The 14,979-nt window shown below is 40.6% G+C and overlaps 1 protein-coding gene across 18 annotated transcripts in view; it reads right to left on the bottom strand.

Annotated features, from left to right (window-relative positions):
* The window catches only part of LOC113588740 (protocadherin gamma-C5-like), a 206,808-nt gene that overhangs the window by 90,353 nt on the left and 101,476 nt on the right, over nt 1-14,979 (bottom strand). For 2 of the 18 annotated variants that reach the window (XM_035535517.1, XM_035535521.1), the window contains exon 1: nt 7,935-10,303. The exons of 11 other annotated variants lie outside the window; for them this stretch is intronic. In XM_035535517.1, the coding sequence (XP_035391410.1) occupies nt 7,935-10,280 (2,346 nt within the window). In that variant the 5' untranslated portion in view covers nt 10,281-10,303. Of the gene's footprint in view, nt 1-320; nt 3,342-3,385; nt 7,837-7,934; nt 10,304-10,972; nt 13,634-14,979 lie in introns of those variants that run through there. 5 more of the 18 variants (XM_081702170.1, XM_035535489.2, XM_035535508.2 and 2 more) reach the window with 5 other exon arrangements.

Raw genomic sequence — 14,979 nt, 5'->3', positions numbered from 1 at the left:
GATTAAATGGTTTAAGTGGCTGGTCTTAAAATGTATACCTAATCATTACCGTGTCTTCTGCATGGCTGACTTGCTTTTAAATACTAGCAGAGATCAATTTCTACTGGTTACTCTGTACAGTGACAAGAGGATATGAAAAAAAAATGGCAATGACTAAAAGCCTCTCACTGTACTGCTCCTGCACTGATGTAAATACACTGTTACAACAGTACGTTACTAGTTGTGTAGAATATTTAAACAAGGGAAAGACAATACAAAAAATGTATAGTTTCTTTTTCAGTGAAATCATAAAACAACAATCACATGTAATATACTCTTACCAACTCCGGAGATTCCAAGTCTTCCAAGGACTGTCTTTCCTGTATGGCATGCTGCATGGTCTCTGTGAAACTTGGATCCACCACTAAAACGCTATGACCACCAAGTGTTGAATATTTGCAGTCACTTTTCCTCGAGTCAGTTGTCATACACACGTCATAATTGTACATGTGCGGCAAAGTTCCAGTAACTCCTGTGTCTGTGTAACCGGGTGGATAGTACGGGATAACTGGGAGATTGGACTGAAAGAAGATGCGGGATTGTCTCCACCTGTAGATCTTGACTGATATTATTACAATTAAACAAGAGATGAAAAGGAAAGAAACAGCAGTGAGTGCTAAAACTAAATAAAATGTCAGCTTGTCATTGTACTGCTTTTCATGCATAAAATCATTGAATTCTGAGAGCACTTCAGGAAAACTGTCCGCTACAGCTACATTAATGTTAACTACAGCTGAGCGAGAGGGCTGTCCGTTATCCTCCACAACAACAGTGAGCTTTCGTTTCATGGCATCTTTATCAGTGACCTGGCGCACAGTTCGTATCTCTCCGTTCTGTGGACCCACTTCAAACAACGCCCTGTCTGTGGCTTTCTGTAGTTTGTAGGAGAGCCAGGCATTCTGTCCAGAGTCCACATCAACAGCCACCACTTTAGTGACAAGATAGCCGACATCTGCTGAACGAGGCACAATCTCAGACATCAGAGAGCCGCCAGTCTGTACTGGGTAGAGAACCTGAGGAGCGTTGTCATTCTGATCTTGGATAGAAATGATCACTGTCACATTACTGGACAGAGTCGGAGTTCCTCCATCCTGCGCTCTTACATGTACAACAAACTTATTGAGTTGCTCGTAATCATATGATCGCACAGCGCTCAAGATACCTGTTTCTGTGTTTACAGATATGTAACTAGAAACGGGTGATCCATTTATTTGTGATTCCTCTAGAATAAAGGAGATCCTCGCATTTTGGTTCGAATCAATGTCATTAGCCATGACTCTGCATATCGACAGCCCCGGGGCATTGTTCTCTGTAATGTAAGTGTAATAAGAGCTTTGAGAGAAAACCGGAGCATTGTCATTAACATCGGACACTTTTATATGTAACACCTTAGTACTAAACAATGGGGGATTACCAGAGTCTGTCACAGTTATAGTAACATTGTATTCGTAAAATGTTTCTCTGTCTAACGCTGCGTCCGTCACAAGTGTGTAATAATTAGTAAGTGACGATTTAAGCTTAAAAGGGACGTTTCGATCTATATTACATGTGATCTGACCATTTAATTCTGAGTCGGGATCTTTGACGTTTAAAACGGCGACTGTTGTGCCAATCGGAACATCCTCGGATATGTGGCTGGACAAAGACATCACGGTCACCACCGGCGCGTTGTCATTAGCGTCAATAACCTCCACAACTACTTTGCTAAAATCTGCCAAACCACCTTGGTCTTCGGCTTCTACTCCAATTTCAAACACCTTGTTTTTCTCAAAGTCGATCACCCCGATAACAGAAACGATACCTGAATTTTCATCCAAACTAAACACATCGCCCATGTTTCCTTTTAGGTTTGAGAATGTATATCTTATTTGTCCATAAGAGCCTATGTCTGCATCAGTTGCATTGACCGTGATTATGTACGTGCCTTTCGGAGCGTTTTCCTCCACTTTCGCTCGATAAACTGACTGGTTAAACACTGGCGCGTTGTCGTTTGCATCGAGGACAGTGACGTCTATTCTAGTAGTACCAATTCTTTGCGGATTTCCCCCATCCACTGCAGTAAAAATAAGGGAGAGGTGCGGATTTTGTTCTCTGTCCAAGGGCTTTTGAAGCACCATTTCGGCGTATTGAACACCGTCGGGACGAGCATGTTGTTTTAAAACAAAGTTGTCATTTGGGTTTAACTGGTAATTTTGAAGAGCGTTTACCCCCACATCGGGATCCTCTGCCGCGTCTAACACGAAGCGAGCTCCTAGCGCTGCAGACTCGCTGATCTTAAATTTCACCTCGTCTTTGTGGAACAACGGAGCATGATCATTTATATCAAGAACCTCGACGGTGACACGATGCAACTCGATTGGGTTTTCCAAAATTATCTCAAATGTAAAGCTACATGGAGTAATTTCGCCACAGATGTGTTCGCGGTCTATTCTTTCACTGACAAGCAAAAGCCCTTTGTCTCGTTCTAACTCGATATACTGCTTGTTATCCCCAAATACGATACGAGCTCGACCCGCGCGAAGCCTTTTCACATCTAAGCCTAAATCCTGCGCTATATTGCCTACAAGTGATCCCTTTTTCTGCTCCTCTGGAATAGAGTAACGAATTTGTCCGCCAGCAAATGAGACAGCACAAGTAAAGAAACAGAACAGTACTTGCCAACGCACGCACAAGCATAACTGCCATCTTGCCTTCCTGGGTAGATATAATCCTCCCTTATACACAGCCATTTCTCACAATAGTCCATATACAACAACTGAAAAGCCAGGACGATTCTGTTTTATCTTCAGTAGTTATGCTCAGTAGGCCAAGCTTAAACGCGAATATAACATGTCTTCATCGCTTGTCGTGTCCACTCCTCTTTGAGTGAATCCGCAAGTCACAGAGTCACAAGTCCAGCGTTTTCAAAGACCAACAGCGGCGCGTAGAGACAAATGAGTAGAAAAATACATACCAAAGGAAGAACAGGCAAACAAATACATGTAAGCAGATCCATTATTTTTTTTATAACGAATTAAACGTGTGCAAACTACAGAAATTAATGAATAAAGTTAAAGCTAAAATGAGTGCACTCATGCCCAGTGTTTCTCTGCACGTCGCTGTCCACAAAGAAGTGCTGAAATTTTACTTAATGTAATTGAAGCCACATTTGATCATCTCAAAACAAAAGTTTTACTTATTACATTGTATATAATGTATATACTCACATAACAATTCTATTTTAATGATATACATTTGATTACTTCTAATATTTTTGGAAGGGGGGGCATTAAACAAATAAACATTAAATAAAATAAAATAAGAAATATTGCAACTAAAGACAAACATGCATTTACCAGGCTCTTACCGGTTCCGGAGAAACCCCATTATCTGAATAGTTATTTTCATTAATCGCGTGTTGCATAGTCTCCGTGAAGCCTGCATCCACCAACAACACATTTTTTCCTCCAAGGGTAGAAAATTTACAGTCACTTTTCCTCGAGTCAGTCGTCATGCACACGTCATAATTATACATGTGCGGCAGAGTTCCAGTAACTCCTGTGTCTGTGTAACCAGGTGGATAGTACGGAATAACGGGGAGATGGGATTTGTAGATAATACGATATTGTCTCCACCTATAAATCTTTACTGATATGATGACGACTAAACAAGTGATAAACAGGAAAGAAACGGCAGACAGTGCTAAAACTAAATAAAATGTCAGGTTGTCATTATATTCCTTTTCATGAGTGAAGTCTGTGAATTCTGACAGTACTTCAGGAAAACTGTCCGCTACAGCTACATTAATGTTAACTACAGCTGAGCGAGAGGGCTGTCCGTTATCTTCCACAACAACAGTGAGCTTTTGTTTCACAGCATCTTTATCAGTGACCTGGCGCACAGTTCGTATCTCTCCGTTCTGTGGACCCACTTCAAACAGCGCCCTGTCTGTGGCTTTCTGTAGTTTGTAGGAGAGCCAGGCATTCTGTCCAGAGTCCACATCAACAGCCACCACTTTAGTGACAAGATAGCCAACATCTGCTGAACGAGGCACAATCTCAGCCACCAGAGAGCCGCCAGTCTGTACTGGGTAGAGAACCTGAGGAGCGTTGTCATTCTGATCTTGAATTATAATGTCCAAAGTCACGTTAGTGCTGAGTGGAGGAGAACCGCCATCCTGCGCTCTCACGCTTATCCTAACATTCTTCATTTGTTCGTAATCAAATGAGCGCACGGCGTATACCACACCGCTATCAGCGTTTACTGAAATGTAAGAAGCCACAGGAGACCCAACAACAGTTGTGTCCTCTAAAAAATAAGAGATGCGCGCGTTCTGGTTCGAATCCGCGTCATGAGCGCTAAGGGTGAATATGGACAAACTAGGAGAATTGTTTTCAATTACATTCGTAGTATAGACACTCTGTAGAAACCTCGGAGGATTGTCATTGACATCAGATAATTTAAGGTTTAAAGTCGTCTTACTGGAGAGCGCGGGGGACCCCGAGTCCGTAGCTGTTATAGTAATATTATATTCTGCAACACTTTCGCGATCCAGATACTCGTCGGTTACTATAGTGTAATAATTTCGTAATGATGATTGCAGTTTGAAAGGGGTATGTTGATTAATCGTGCAGCCAACAAGGCCATTATCTCCTGCATCTATATCTTTTACGCTCAGTATTGCTATAGTTGTTCCAAGAGCAGCATCCTCAGTCACTGGACTGGACAATGACATCACACTAATAGATGGTGCGTTATCATTTACATCAATTATTTCGACTGTAACTTTTGCAGAGCCTCCTAAGCCGCCCTGGTCTTTGGCTTCTATGCCAATCTCGTATTTTTTCGCCTTTTCGTAATCAAGAACACCAGACAGCGTTATTACACCGCTGCTTTCATCTATGTTAAACATTTCAGCGACATTTCCTTTCAAATTAGCAAAGGTGTACGTTACTAGACCATTTGTCCCGCTGTCTGCGTCAGTTGCATTAACTGTTGTAATGTAAGTTCCCTTGAGTGAATTTTCTAATATTGTCGCTCTGTAAATTGACTGGTTAAACAATGGAGCATTGTCGTTTACGTCTAACACAGTCAGCGCTATTTTCATATTACCAGACCTTTGTGGATTTCCTCCGTCGAACGCGGTGAGAGTAAGAGAAAGCTGAGGATTTTGTTCTCTATCCAAAGGTTTCTGAAGCACCATTTCTGCGTATTTAACTCCATCAGGACGCGATAGCTGTTTCAAGATAAAATTATCATTTGGTGACAGAATAAAATTTTGGAGAGAGTTCATGCCTGCATCAGGGTCATCCGCGCTACCCAGTAAGAACCGAGCTCCTGGCGTGGCCGATTCACTTATTTCGAGGTTAATTTCATCTTTGGGAAAAGTCGGAGCATGATCGTTCACATCTAATATTTCCACCGTTATATGATGCAGTTCTACTGGATTGTCGAGTATGATTTCGAATGTGAAGCTGCACGGAGTGATTTCAGCGCAGAGCTGCTCTCGGTCTATTCTATCCTTTACCACCAGCGTCCCTTTGTCTGTGTTTAGCTCCGTGTATTCACCGTTCTCTTCGGACACGATGCGCGCCCGGCCCGCTCGCATTCTTTTTACATCCAGACCAAGATCGTGCGCGATATTCCCAATAACTGACCCTTTCTTCAATTCCTCCGGAACAGAATAGCGAATCTGAGCACCGACGGTCAAAAATGAATATGCAGTAACGACAACCAGTAGTTTCCACTGAAGCCCACGATAATAACGCTTCTTACCGAAGTCTGACAGCCTATGATTTAAAGTCATATTTCCAGTACGTCTGTGTTTGTCTAAAGCACAGAAAAACGATGACTTGATAGAAAATCAAAAGGGCACATCCAAAATGCAAGGTCTCAAAATATTTCTCGTCTACAGTCCTGCCCTACATCTTCACGTCACAGATACTAGCTCAGGAAATAGAGGCAGGCATAAAATGGGATTTCGCTCAAACATACCCGGATCACTGATCAACAGCGGCCCTCACAGTTGAAAAAGTGGACTAACATCAACAATATTAAATGCTTTTGTTTTTACCCCTGGGGAGAAGATATTTTTCTAAACAGTAAAGAAGGCTATAAGTGCTCCATATTACGTGCCAGTGATAAAAGATGCTGGAGTGCAAACATTTTGTTTTTTTAAGTTTTGACATTTTTAATTGTTAACTGATTAACTGTTTGTCAGGAAACGCTCGCCTCCCGCGAGTCACGTGGTTTGGCCCGCCACGTGAAGTGGGAGGATCTTTTGCTTGTGGCCACACCTACACACCTGCACCTTGTCTTTATGTATATAAACCCTTGTCCTTGTGTGCAGGGTATTGGTCATTGTACAGGTAGATGTTAATGTAGCGGGTTAAGATAAATGTTGGCGTCGTTATTGTACATGTTCATCTCGTCATTGCTAATCTATTCGTGTTCTTCCTTCGTGTTATATGTGAGTGCTGTTTTGTGTTATGTACATAAATGTTCGTCCAGGTCGAGGAAGTCTGTGCGTCCTGCTCCATGCCCTTCGGCACTCGGGCGACACCGTTACACTGTTGCTGTCAGAGTTTCTAGAATATGCATTTAATGTTTATGCAGCAGCAACTGTCCATATGAAATAGTTCTGAACTCAGTAACTTCAGGTCAAATTCGAACAACTATCATAACAGTCTGCTTTTATGTGTCTGAACACATTACAAAAAACAAAAAACAACAAAAACACCAAACAAACAAACAATACATAAAAACCATAAACTTATTATGCTTATATTTGAAAGCTAGAAATCCAATAGTGCTGTGCTGAGATGTTCTACAGCAAACAGTACAGTATATTACGTACTTACAACCAAATGCAACCTACACTTATGTTAGTCGCAGCCTAGGAAACCCACAGCACTTAATTTTTTTTTTGCTTCTTTTTCTTTGACCGATTTAATTAATTACGCTTTTTAAAAGGAATTATCTGGCTATGCCTTTCATGAATGGAATTAGTTTCCCAACAGCAGTGCCCTTACTCTGTGTATTCTGTCATTTGCAGGGTGAGGTAATAAAAAGAGTGTTTACAGAAAAAAGGTTTAAACATTGAATTAGAAATATGAATAACATTAAACATAAAGGATTACAGAGATTCTGTATCCTTATAAAATGATCTGTGTACAGAGAAAATGATTCTGGATAAGCTTCACGCACATCATATCTCTACCGGGTACAAGATGGTAACAGAAAAAAACAACCTTATGTAAGATTTTTTTTTAAATTTATTTTATTTATTTTTTTTTAAAGAGAAGGACTGTAATGGCATCAAGCTCCAACTGGTATAGGTACTGAATATTAATTTGTATTTTGGGAAATAATGTATACATTGTATATGATGGTGGAAACTTCAAATAACTATATGTAAAGAAGGAGGGGTGATTATGTTAACGCCCTTGAAAAAGTGTAGAAAAATTCAACCCTTGTTTACCCTCCATACATGCTCCATAGGGTGCCTCAAATGCAGGTTATCTTTAATTTGAAATAAAGGATAGGGCAAGCTATTCTATAAATGAATTCTGAAATCTGGATCTTTTATTTTCAATTTGAATATATAACTTTAAATTGGAAAATTGGGACTTTAGAAACAAGGGAATGTTACATGCTCGCAGCAGTATTCAATTAATAAACAAAGCTAAACAATGCTCATTATCATAATACAATACCAGCTTCACAGCATAAAGTATGATAATGAGAGTTATTGAAAAACTAATCTTGCAAAGGACAAAGATTATGATGCACAAGCAATATCACTAGATATCTGTGTAGAGAAATAGCCCCCAAAATCTGCTGAATCACTTGTACTCCTTTACATTCTCCAAATACTTCTTTAAAGAGAGTAGCAAAATTTAGAATGTAAAACTTACCACTTCTGGGGATTCCTGATCTTTAAACAGGTTCCGTTTATTCATTGTATGCTGCACAGTCTCTGTAAAACTTGGGTGCACCACTAAAATGTTATCACCTCCAAGTGTAGAATACTGGCAGTCACTTTTCCTCGAGTCAGTCGTCATACACACGTCATAACTGTACATGTGCGGCAGAGTTCCAGTAACTCCTGTGTCTGAGTAACCAGGTGGATAGTACGGAATAACGGGGAGACTGGACTGAAAGAAGATGCGGGATTGTCTCCACCTGTAGATCTTCACTGATATTATAACAACTAAACAAGTGATGAAAAGGAAAGAAACTGCAGACAGTGCTAAAACTAAATAAAATGTCAGGTTGTCATTATATTCCTTTTCATGAGTGAAGTTTGTGAATTCTGACAGTACTTCAGGAAAACTGTCCGCTACAGCTACATTAATGTTAACTACAGCTGAGCGAGAGGGCTGTCCGTTATCCTCCACAACAACAGTGAGCTTTTGTTTCACAGCATCTTTATCAGTGACCTGGCGCACAGTTCGTATCTCTCCGTTCTGTGGACCCACTTCAAACAGCGCCCTGTCTGTGGCTTTCTGTAGTTTGTAGGAGAGCCAGGCATTCTGTCCAGAGTCCACATCAACAGCCACCACTTTAGTGACAAGATAGCCAACATCTGCTGAACGAGGCACAATCTCAGCCACCAGAGAGCCGCCAGTCTGTACTGGGTAGAGAACCTGGGGAGCATTGTCATTCTGATCTTGAACAACAACTGTCACCTTAACTTCAGAACTTAAAGGAGGGGACCCTCCATCTCTGGCTGTTACATTAAAGGTCAAAGTCTTCATTTTTTCATAATCAAAAGATTTTACAGCATGTAAAACACCAGTATCTGAATTTATTGACAGCAGGGAACTAATGGCTGTACCTTGCACATTTGTATCCTGCACAAAGTACAATATTTGTGAATTCGGGCCCCAGTCAGCATCAGTGGCTGCAACAGCCAGCACAGCCAACCCGGGTGAGTTGTTTTCCACAACAAATGTTTTATATTCCTCTAAACTGAATACGGGTGGGTTATCGTTTACGTCTGAAATTCGAACAGTAATTGTTTTGTTACTTTGGCGCGGGGGGCTTCCATAGTCAGACACCAAAATGGTTATATTATATCCGGCTTGGCCTTCGCGATCAAGACTGTCATCGGTAATTAAGGTATAGTAATCACTGATTGATGATTCTATTTTAAAGGGTATGTCTTGTTCTATTAAGCACTGCACATTGCCGTTTTTTCCGGAATCTGCGTCCTCTACATTAATAACGGCTACAGTTGATCCCACTGGAGAATTCTCCGCAATTGTATTTAAAAACGACATGAGCTGAATGGTAGGAGAATTATCATTTTCATCAATGACATCTATAATAACACTACACATGTCAAAGAAACTCCCTTTATCCTTTGCTTTAACGCTTAATTGATAATTATTTTCCATTTCGTAATCTAATTTTCCCAGCAATCTGATTTCCCCTGTCTCTGAGTTTATCTCGAACAGTCGTGCCAATTCTTTGCTCACGTGGGCAATAGAATACGTGACTTCGCCGTTTGCACCTTTGTCTTCATCAACTGCGTTTACAGTAATTATGATCGTCCCAGCTGGAGAATTCTCTTTTACGTCCGCTTTATAGACAGACTGACCACAAACTGGAGCATTATCGTTGACGTCTAATACAGTTATTAGTATTTGAACTGTGCCAGACCTTTTGGGTGATCCACCATCAACTGCGACAAGAACCAATGTAAAATATTCAACCTTCTCTCGATCCAGTTCGCGCAGCAAATTTATTTTAACATTCTTGTTACCGCCGGTTTTACTTTGCGCATCGAGGTTAAAAAGATCATTTGACGTAAGCGCGTAGATTTGTACTCCGTTAATTCCTACATCCATGTCTACAGCGCTGTCTAAAGTGAAGCGAGTACCAGGTGATGCGTTTTCACTTATTTCCAGATTAACCTTATCTCTCGGAAATATCGGTGCATTGTCATTTATATCTTGCACTTCAACGGTGACGCGATGCAGCTGAATGGGGTTTTCAATGATGAGATCAAAGCTGAAGCTGCAGGGCGTTGTTTGCTTACAGAGCTCCTCTCGGTCTATCCTCTCCTTCACTACCAGAGTGCCTTTGTCTCTGCTCAGGTCCACATACTGCCGACCACCCTTTGTTACAACCCGAGCTTTTCCAGAAATGAGTCTACTTATCTCTATTCCCAAATCCTTGGCGATGTCGCCTACAAAGGAGCCTTCTGGCATCTCCTCCGGGATAGAATATCGCGCTTGGCAAAACGCGACGTCCATTAAGTAAAAGCAGAGAATAAAAATCGTACCGTGCCATTTTAGCTGTTTAGCCATCAGGACAGTGTCGTGTCTTCGAAGGTCGATAGGAAGTAAAAAGAGAATAAGTCCGAGAAATCAGGAATCAGCCCAGATGCGCGATAATGTGTTGTGAGCCAGTGTAGTATATGTGCCTGACGTCTTATGTGTCAGAAAAGCGGCAGAAATAAACATTAGGCGGAAGTACAGCTCTTAGACAATTGCTATCCAACAGCGGCACTTAGAGTGTGAATCACGAAAATGCACGGATTAACTAACACACACACACACACACACACACACACACACACACACACACACACACACACACACACGCGAACTGCATTAACAGTAAGAACTTGTTCAAAACCACGGACTATTCCAGCCCTAACAATGACAACAGCGCCAGAAGATAATGAATAATGAAGGCGGGGGGGGGGAAACAACCTTTAAAAGACCGTGCGTTACGATTACATTTGTCTTGAGGAAAAAACAAACATCACATTGCACCATATATACTTTTTATAACGTTATGTATTATCTGAGTACTATTCATATTTTGTGCGTCTGTCACTGTCAATAGGCTCAGGACTTTACTGAACTCCATGACTTTTTTTGCAAGATATTAAAATACATACCATAAAGGTCTTGTAAGATATTTAAAAAGGTCCCCTTACCGCTTTGGGGGACTCTGGACCATCGAGGAATTCCTCTTCGCCTAATTTGCACTGCACAGTCTCTGTAAAACTTGGGTCCACCACTAAAACATTTTGCCCACTGAGTGTGGAATATTTGCAGGTGCTTTTTCTCGAGTCAGTCGTCATGCAAACATCATAATTATACATGTGCGGCAGAGTTCCAGTAACTCCTGTGTCTGCGTAACCGGGTGGATAGTACGGAATAACGGGGAGACTGGACTGATAGCAGATGCGGGATTGTCTCCATCTGTAGATCTTCACTGCTGTTATAACAACCAAACATGTGATAAAAAGGAAAGAAACAGTAGCGAGAGCTAAAACTAAATAAAATGTCAGGTTGTTATTATAATCCTTTTCACGTGTGAAGTCCGTGAATTCCGAGAGCACTTCAGGAAAACTGTCCGCTACAGCTACATTAATGTTAACTACAGCTGAGCGAGAGGGCTGTCCGTTATCCTCCACAATAACAGTGAGCTTTTGTTTCACGGCATCTTTATCAGTGACCTGGCGCACAGTTCGTATCTCTCCGTTCTGTGGACCCACTTCAAACAGCGCCCTGTCTGTGGCTTTCTGTAGTTTGTAGGAGAGCCAGGCATTCTGTCCAGAGTCCACATCAACAGCCACCACTTTAGTGACAAGATAGCCGACATCTGCTGAACGAGGCACAATCTCAGCCACCAGAGAACCGCCAGTCTGTACTGGGTAGAGAACCTGAGGAGCATTGTCATTCTGATCTTGAATTATAATGTCCAAAGTCACGTTAGTGCTGAGTGGAGGAGAACCGCCATCCTGCGCTCTCACACTTATCCTAACATTCTTCCTTTGTTCGTAATCAAATGAGCGCACGGCGTATACCACACCGCTATCAGCGTTTACTGAAATGAAAGAAGCCACAGGAGACCCAACAACAGTTGTGTCCTCTAAAAAATAAGAGATGCGCGCGTTCTGGTTCGAATCCGCGTCATGAGCGCTAAGGGTGAATATGGACAAACTAGGAGAATTGTTTTCAATTACATTCGTAGTATAGACACTCTGTAGAAACCTCGGAGGATTGTCATTGACATCAGATAATTTAAGGTTTAAAGTCGTCTTACTGGAGAGCGCGGGGGACCCCGAGTCCGTAGCTGTTATAGTAATATTATATTCTGCAACACTTTCGCGATCCAGATACTCGTCGGTTACTATAGTGTAATAATTTCGTAATGATGACTGCAATTTGAATGTTGTACGTGGGTTAATTGTGCAGGTAACATGACCATTGTCTCCAGCATCAATATCTTTGACGCTGAAAATTGCAATGGTAGTGTCAAGCGGTGAATCTTCATTTACCGTGCTAGAAAATGACATTACACTAATAGCCGGTTCATTATCATTTACGTCAGTTACATCGACAATTATTTTTGCTGAATCTCCTAAACCTCCTTGGTCTTTGGCTTCTATATCAAACTCGATTTTTTTTGTCTTCTCGTAATCTATCATACTATTTAAAGTTACCACACCTGTTTTTTCATTCAGCTTAAAAATTGCACCAATATTACTTTTCACGTTAGCTAGACTGTATGAAACCAAACCGTAAGTCTCGCTGTCTGCATCGCTAGCATTAACAGTTGTAATATATGTTCCCTTTGGTGAGTTTTCTGCTATAATACCTTTGTAAACCGTTTGGTTGAATATGGGTGCATTGTCATTTGCATCTAAAACAGTGACTTCTATATTCATGTTACCAGATCTTTGCGGATTTCCTCCGTCGACCGCCGTGACAGTAAGCGCGAGTCGTGGGTGTTGCTCTCTGTCTAAAGGTTTCTGAAGCACAATTTCAGCATATTTTATTCCACTTTGCCGTGCTTGCTGCGTGATGAAGAAATCATTTGTGGACAGCAAATAATTCTGGAGGGCGTTTACTCCTACGTCAGGGTCATCCGCGCTTCCAAGTAAGAAACGAGCTCCTGGCGTGGCCGATTCGCTTATTTCGAGGGTTATTTTATCTTTGGGAAAGGTCGGAGCATGATCGTTTACATCCAGTATTTCCACTGTTATATGATGCAGTTCCATAGGGTTGTCGAGTATGATTTCGAATGTGAAGCTGCACGGAGTGATTTCAGCACAGAGCTGCTCTCGGTCTATTCTCTCCTTTACCACCAGCGTCCCTTTGTCTGTGTTTAGTTCCGTGTATTCACCGTTCTCTCCATGTACTATGCGGGCCCGACCCGCTCGCATTCTTTTTACATCCAGACCAAGATCGTGCGCAACATTACCGATTATTGAACCTTTTTTCAATTCTTCCGGAACAGAATACCGAATATGTGCGCTTACGTGCGAAAATCCATAAGCAATCACGAAAAATAATAACTTCCATTGGCGCACACGATTAGAAGTCTGTTTCTCAAATAAGGAGACTGAAAATCGTTTATATGGGCTGTTCACGAACATATTTACAAGGCAAATGCTTAATAAATAAGTGAACCTAGTGTAAAACAAAACAAGGACATTCGATTACAATCGTAGGCCTATAAAGACAAAATGTACTTGTTTGCTGCGTGAAAGATCTGCGTCTTCTCGTCGACAGCTTAGTCACGTAATGGACACAGCCGAAATAAATGCTGGCAGTGCTTACTCGAGAAGCCCCACACACCCGTCCAGTTCACCGATCAACAGCGGCCCTCAGAGTTGAACAAGTGAAATAACGTTAAATATATTTCCTGTGACGATGAATTTACCGAGCGAAAACAACAGCTTTCGCAAGAGCGTAGAAAACACTACCGTTTCTTTAATAAGCTTCGAACTCCAAGCGACTGGTATAAAACAATGTGAAGATTTCATTTATCTTAATAACCAAGTTTATGTGTAAAGGGAATGACATTCGCCATTACAGACGTCTTAAATATTTTTCCTATGGACGTTAGACAGTCATTTTTTTCAACTGTCCAGATCCCAGCAGATCACAAGAGCTGCAAATGTTTTATCACAGCAGGCTTAGGGTTGTTGTGGAGTTGGAACCGGATGAATAGACTGACTGTAAATCTACACGGATTGGACTAAAGTCTTCTGCTCTACGACGCTGCCGCTGTCCATCAGAAGTGGTGCTGAACTACCTTATATAGTAATTAACACCATGACAAGGACACACTTACCAAAAGTATCGTAGTGTTAAGATTACCTGAAATGAGAGAGTGTTCAATGTGATATTCACTCTGTCAATTTACAGTGCTTTCGGGAAACTTTCGGCCGCTGTCTGATGATCTAAGATCTAACTCTCTTCTAAAAGCCAACTTCCGATTTTTAATTTTACTCAAATATTTGCCTGTAGTCAACTTTACATGCCTTGTAATATGCCTTTTAATCCAGCCTATCCTTATTTATTTTCACATATTTTATATTTTATTTAATTGCATTTTACTTTGTATTTTGTGGTTTTAGTTATTTATATTTATTATATATGAATTTTATGTTTTTGAACATCACTTTTTTTTTTTAATTCAATGACTGTCTTAATTTCAAATGTTCTTTTTTTTGTGATTAGCAGTCAGCTATTTAATTACCTTAAAACACTTTTATTTCGTTAGACTAATTTTCTTTCTGTTGTAATATATTGTTTTTCAATTATATCTTTATCATTCTATCTTAATTATTAAAATGTACATTTATAGCATTTGAACGTTGCTCATATAATTCAACTTTGAAGGATAGCTACAAACTAGAAAATGAAGTTTGAATTTTGTAATGGCTTGACAAAGCTTGAAGAGCTTCATTGCTTGAAGAGCTTTACTGTTAAAGTGTACATGATAAAGTTTCATGCTTATTGTTTTGATGCCTTTAAAATATATATTTACATATAGATATTTAACTCCAGATAGAGGTTCTTGGAATGTGTGTACTTATTATAGATGAAAATGATAAATTATTGATTAAATAAATTGTGAATGATTACAGTAGTGTAGCTGTTTGATATTTATTACTAAGCTGACATTGGTTGATCACTGCATGTT

Source organism: Electrophorus electricus, chromosome 19, assembly GCF_041902795.1.
Source record: "Electrophorus electricus isolate QZ-2024a chromosome 19, ASM4190279v1, whole genome shotgun sequence".
NCBI classification, from domain to species: domain Eukaryota; kingdom Metazoa; phylum Chordata; class Actinopteri; order Gymnotiformes; family Gymnotidae; genus Electrophorus; species Electrophorus electricus.
Note: the sequence above shows the minus strand (reverse complement) of the source record. Positions and strands in the feature narration are given on the sequence as shown.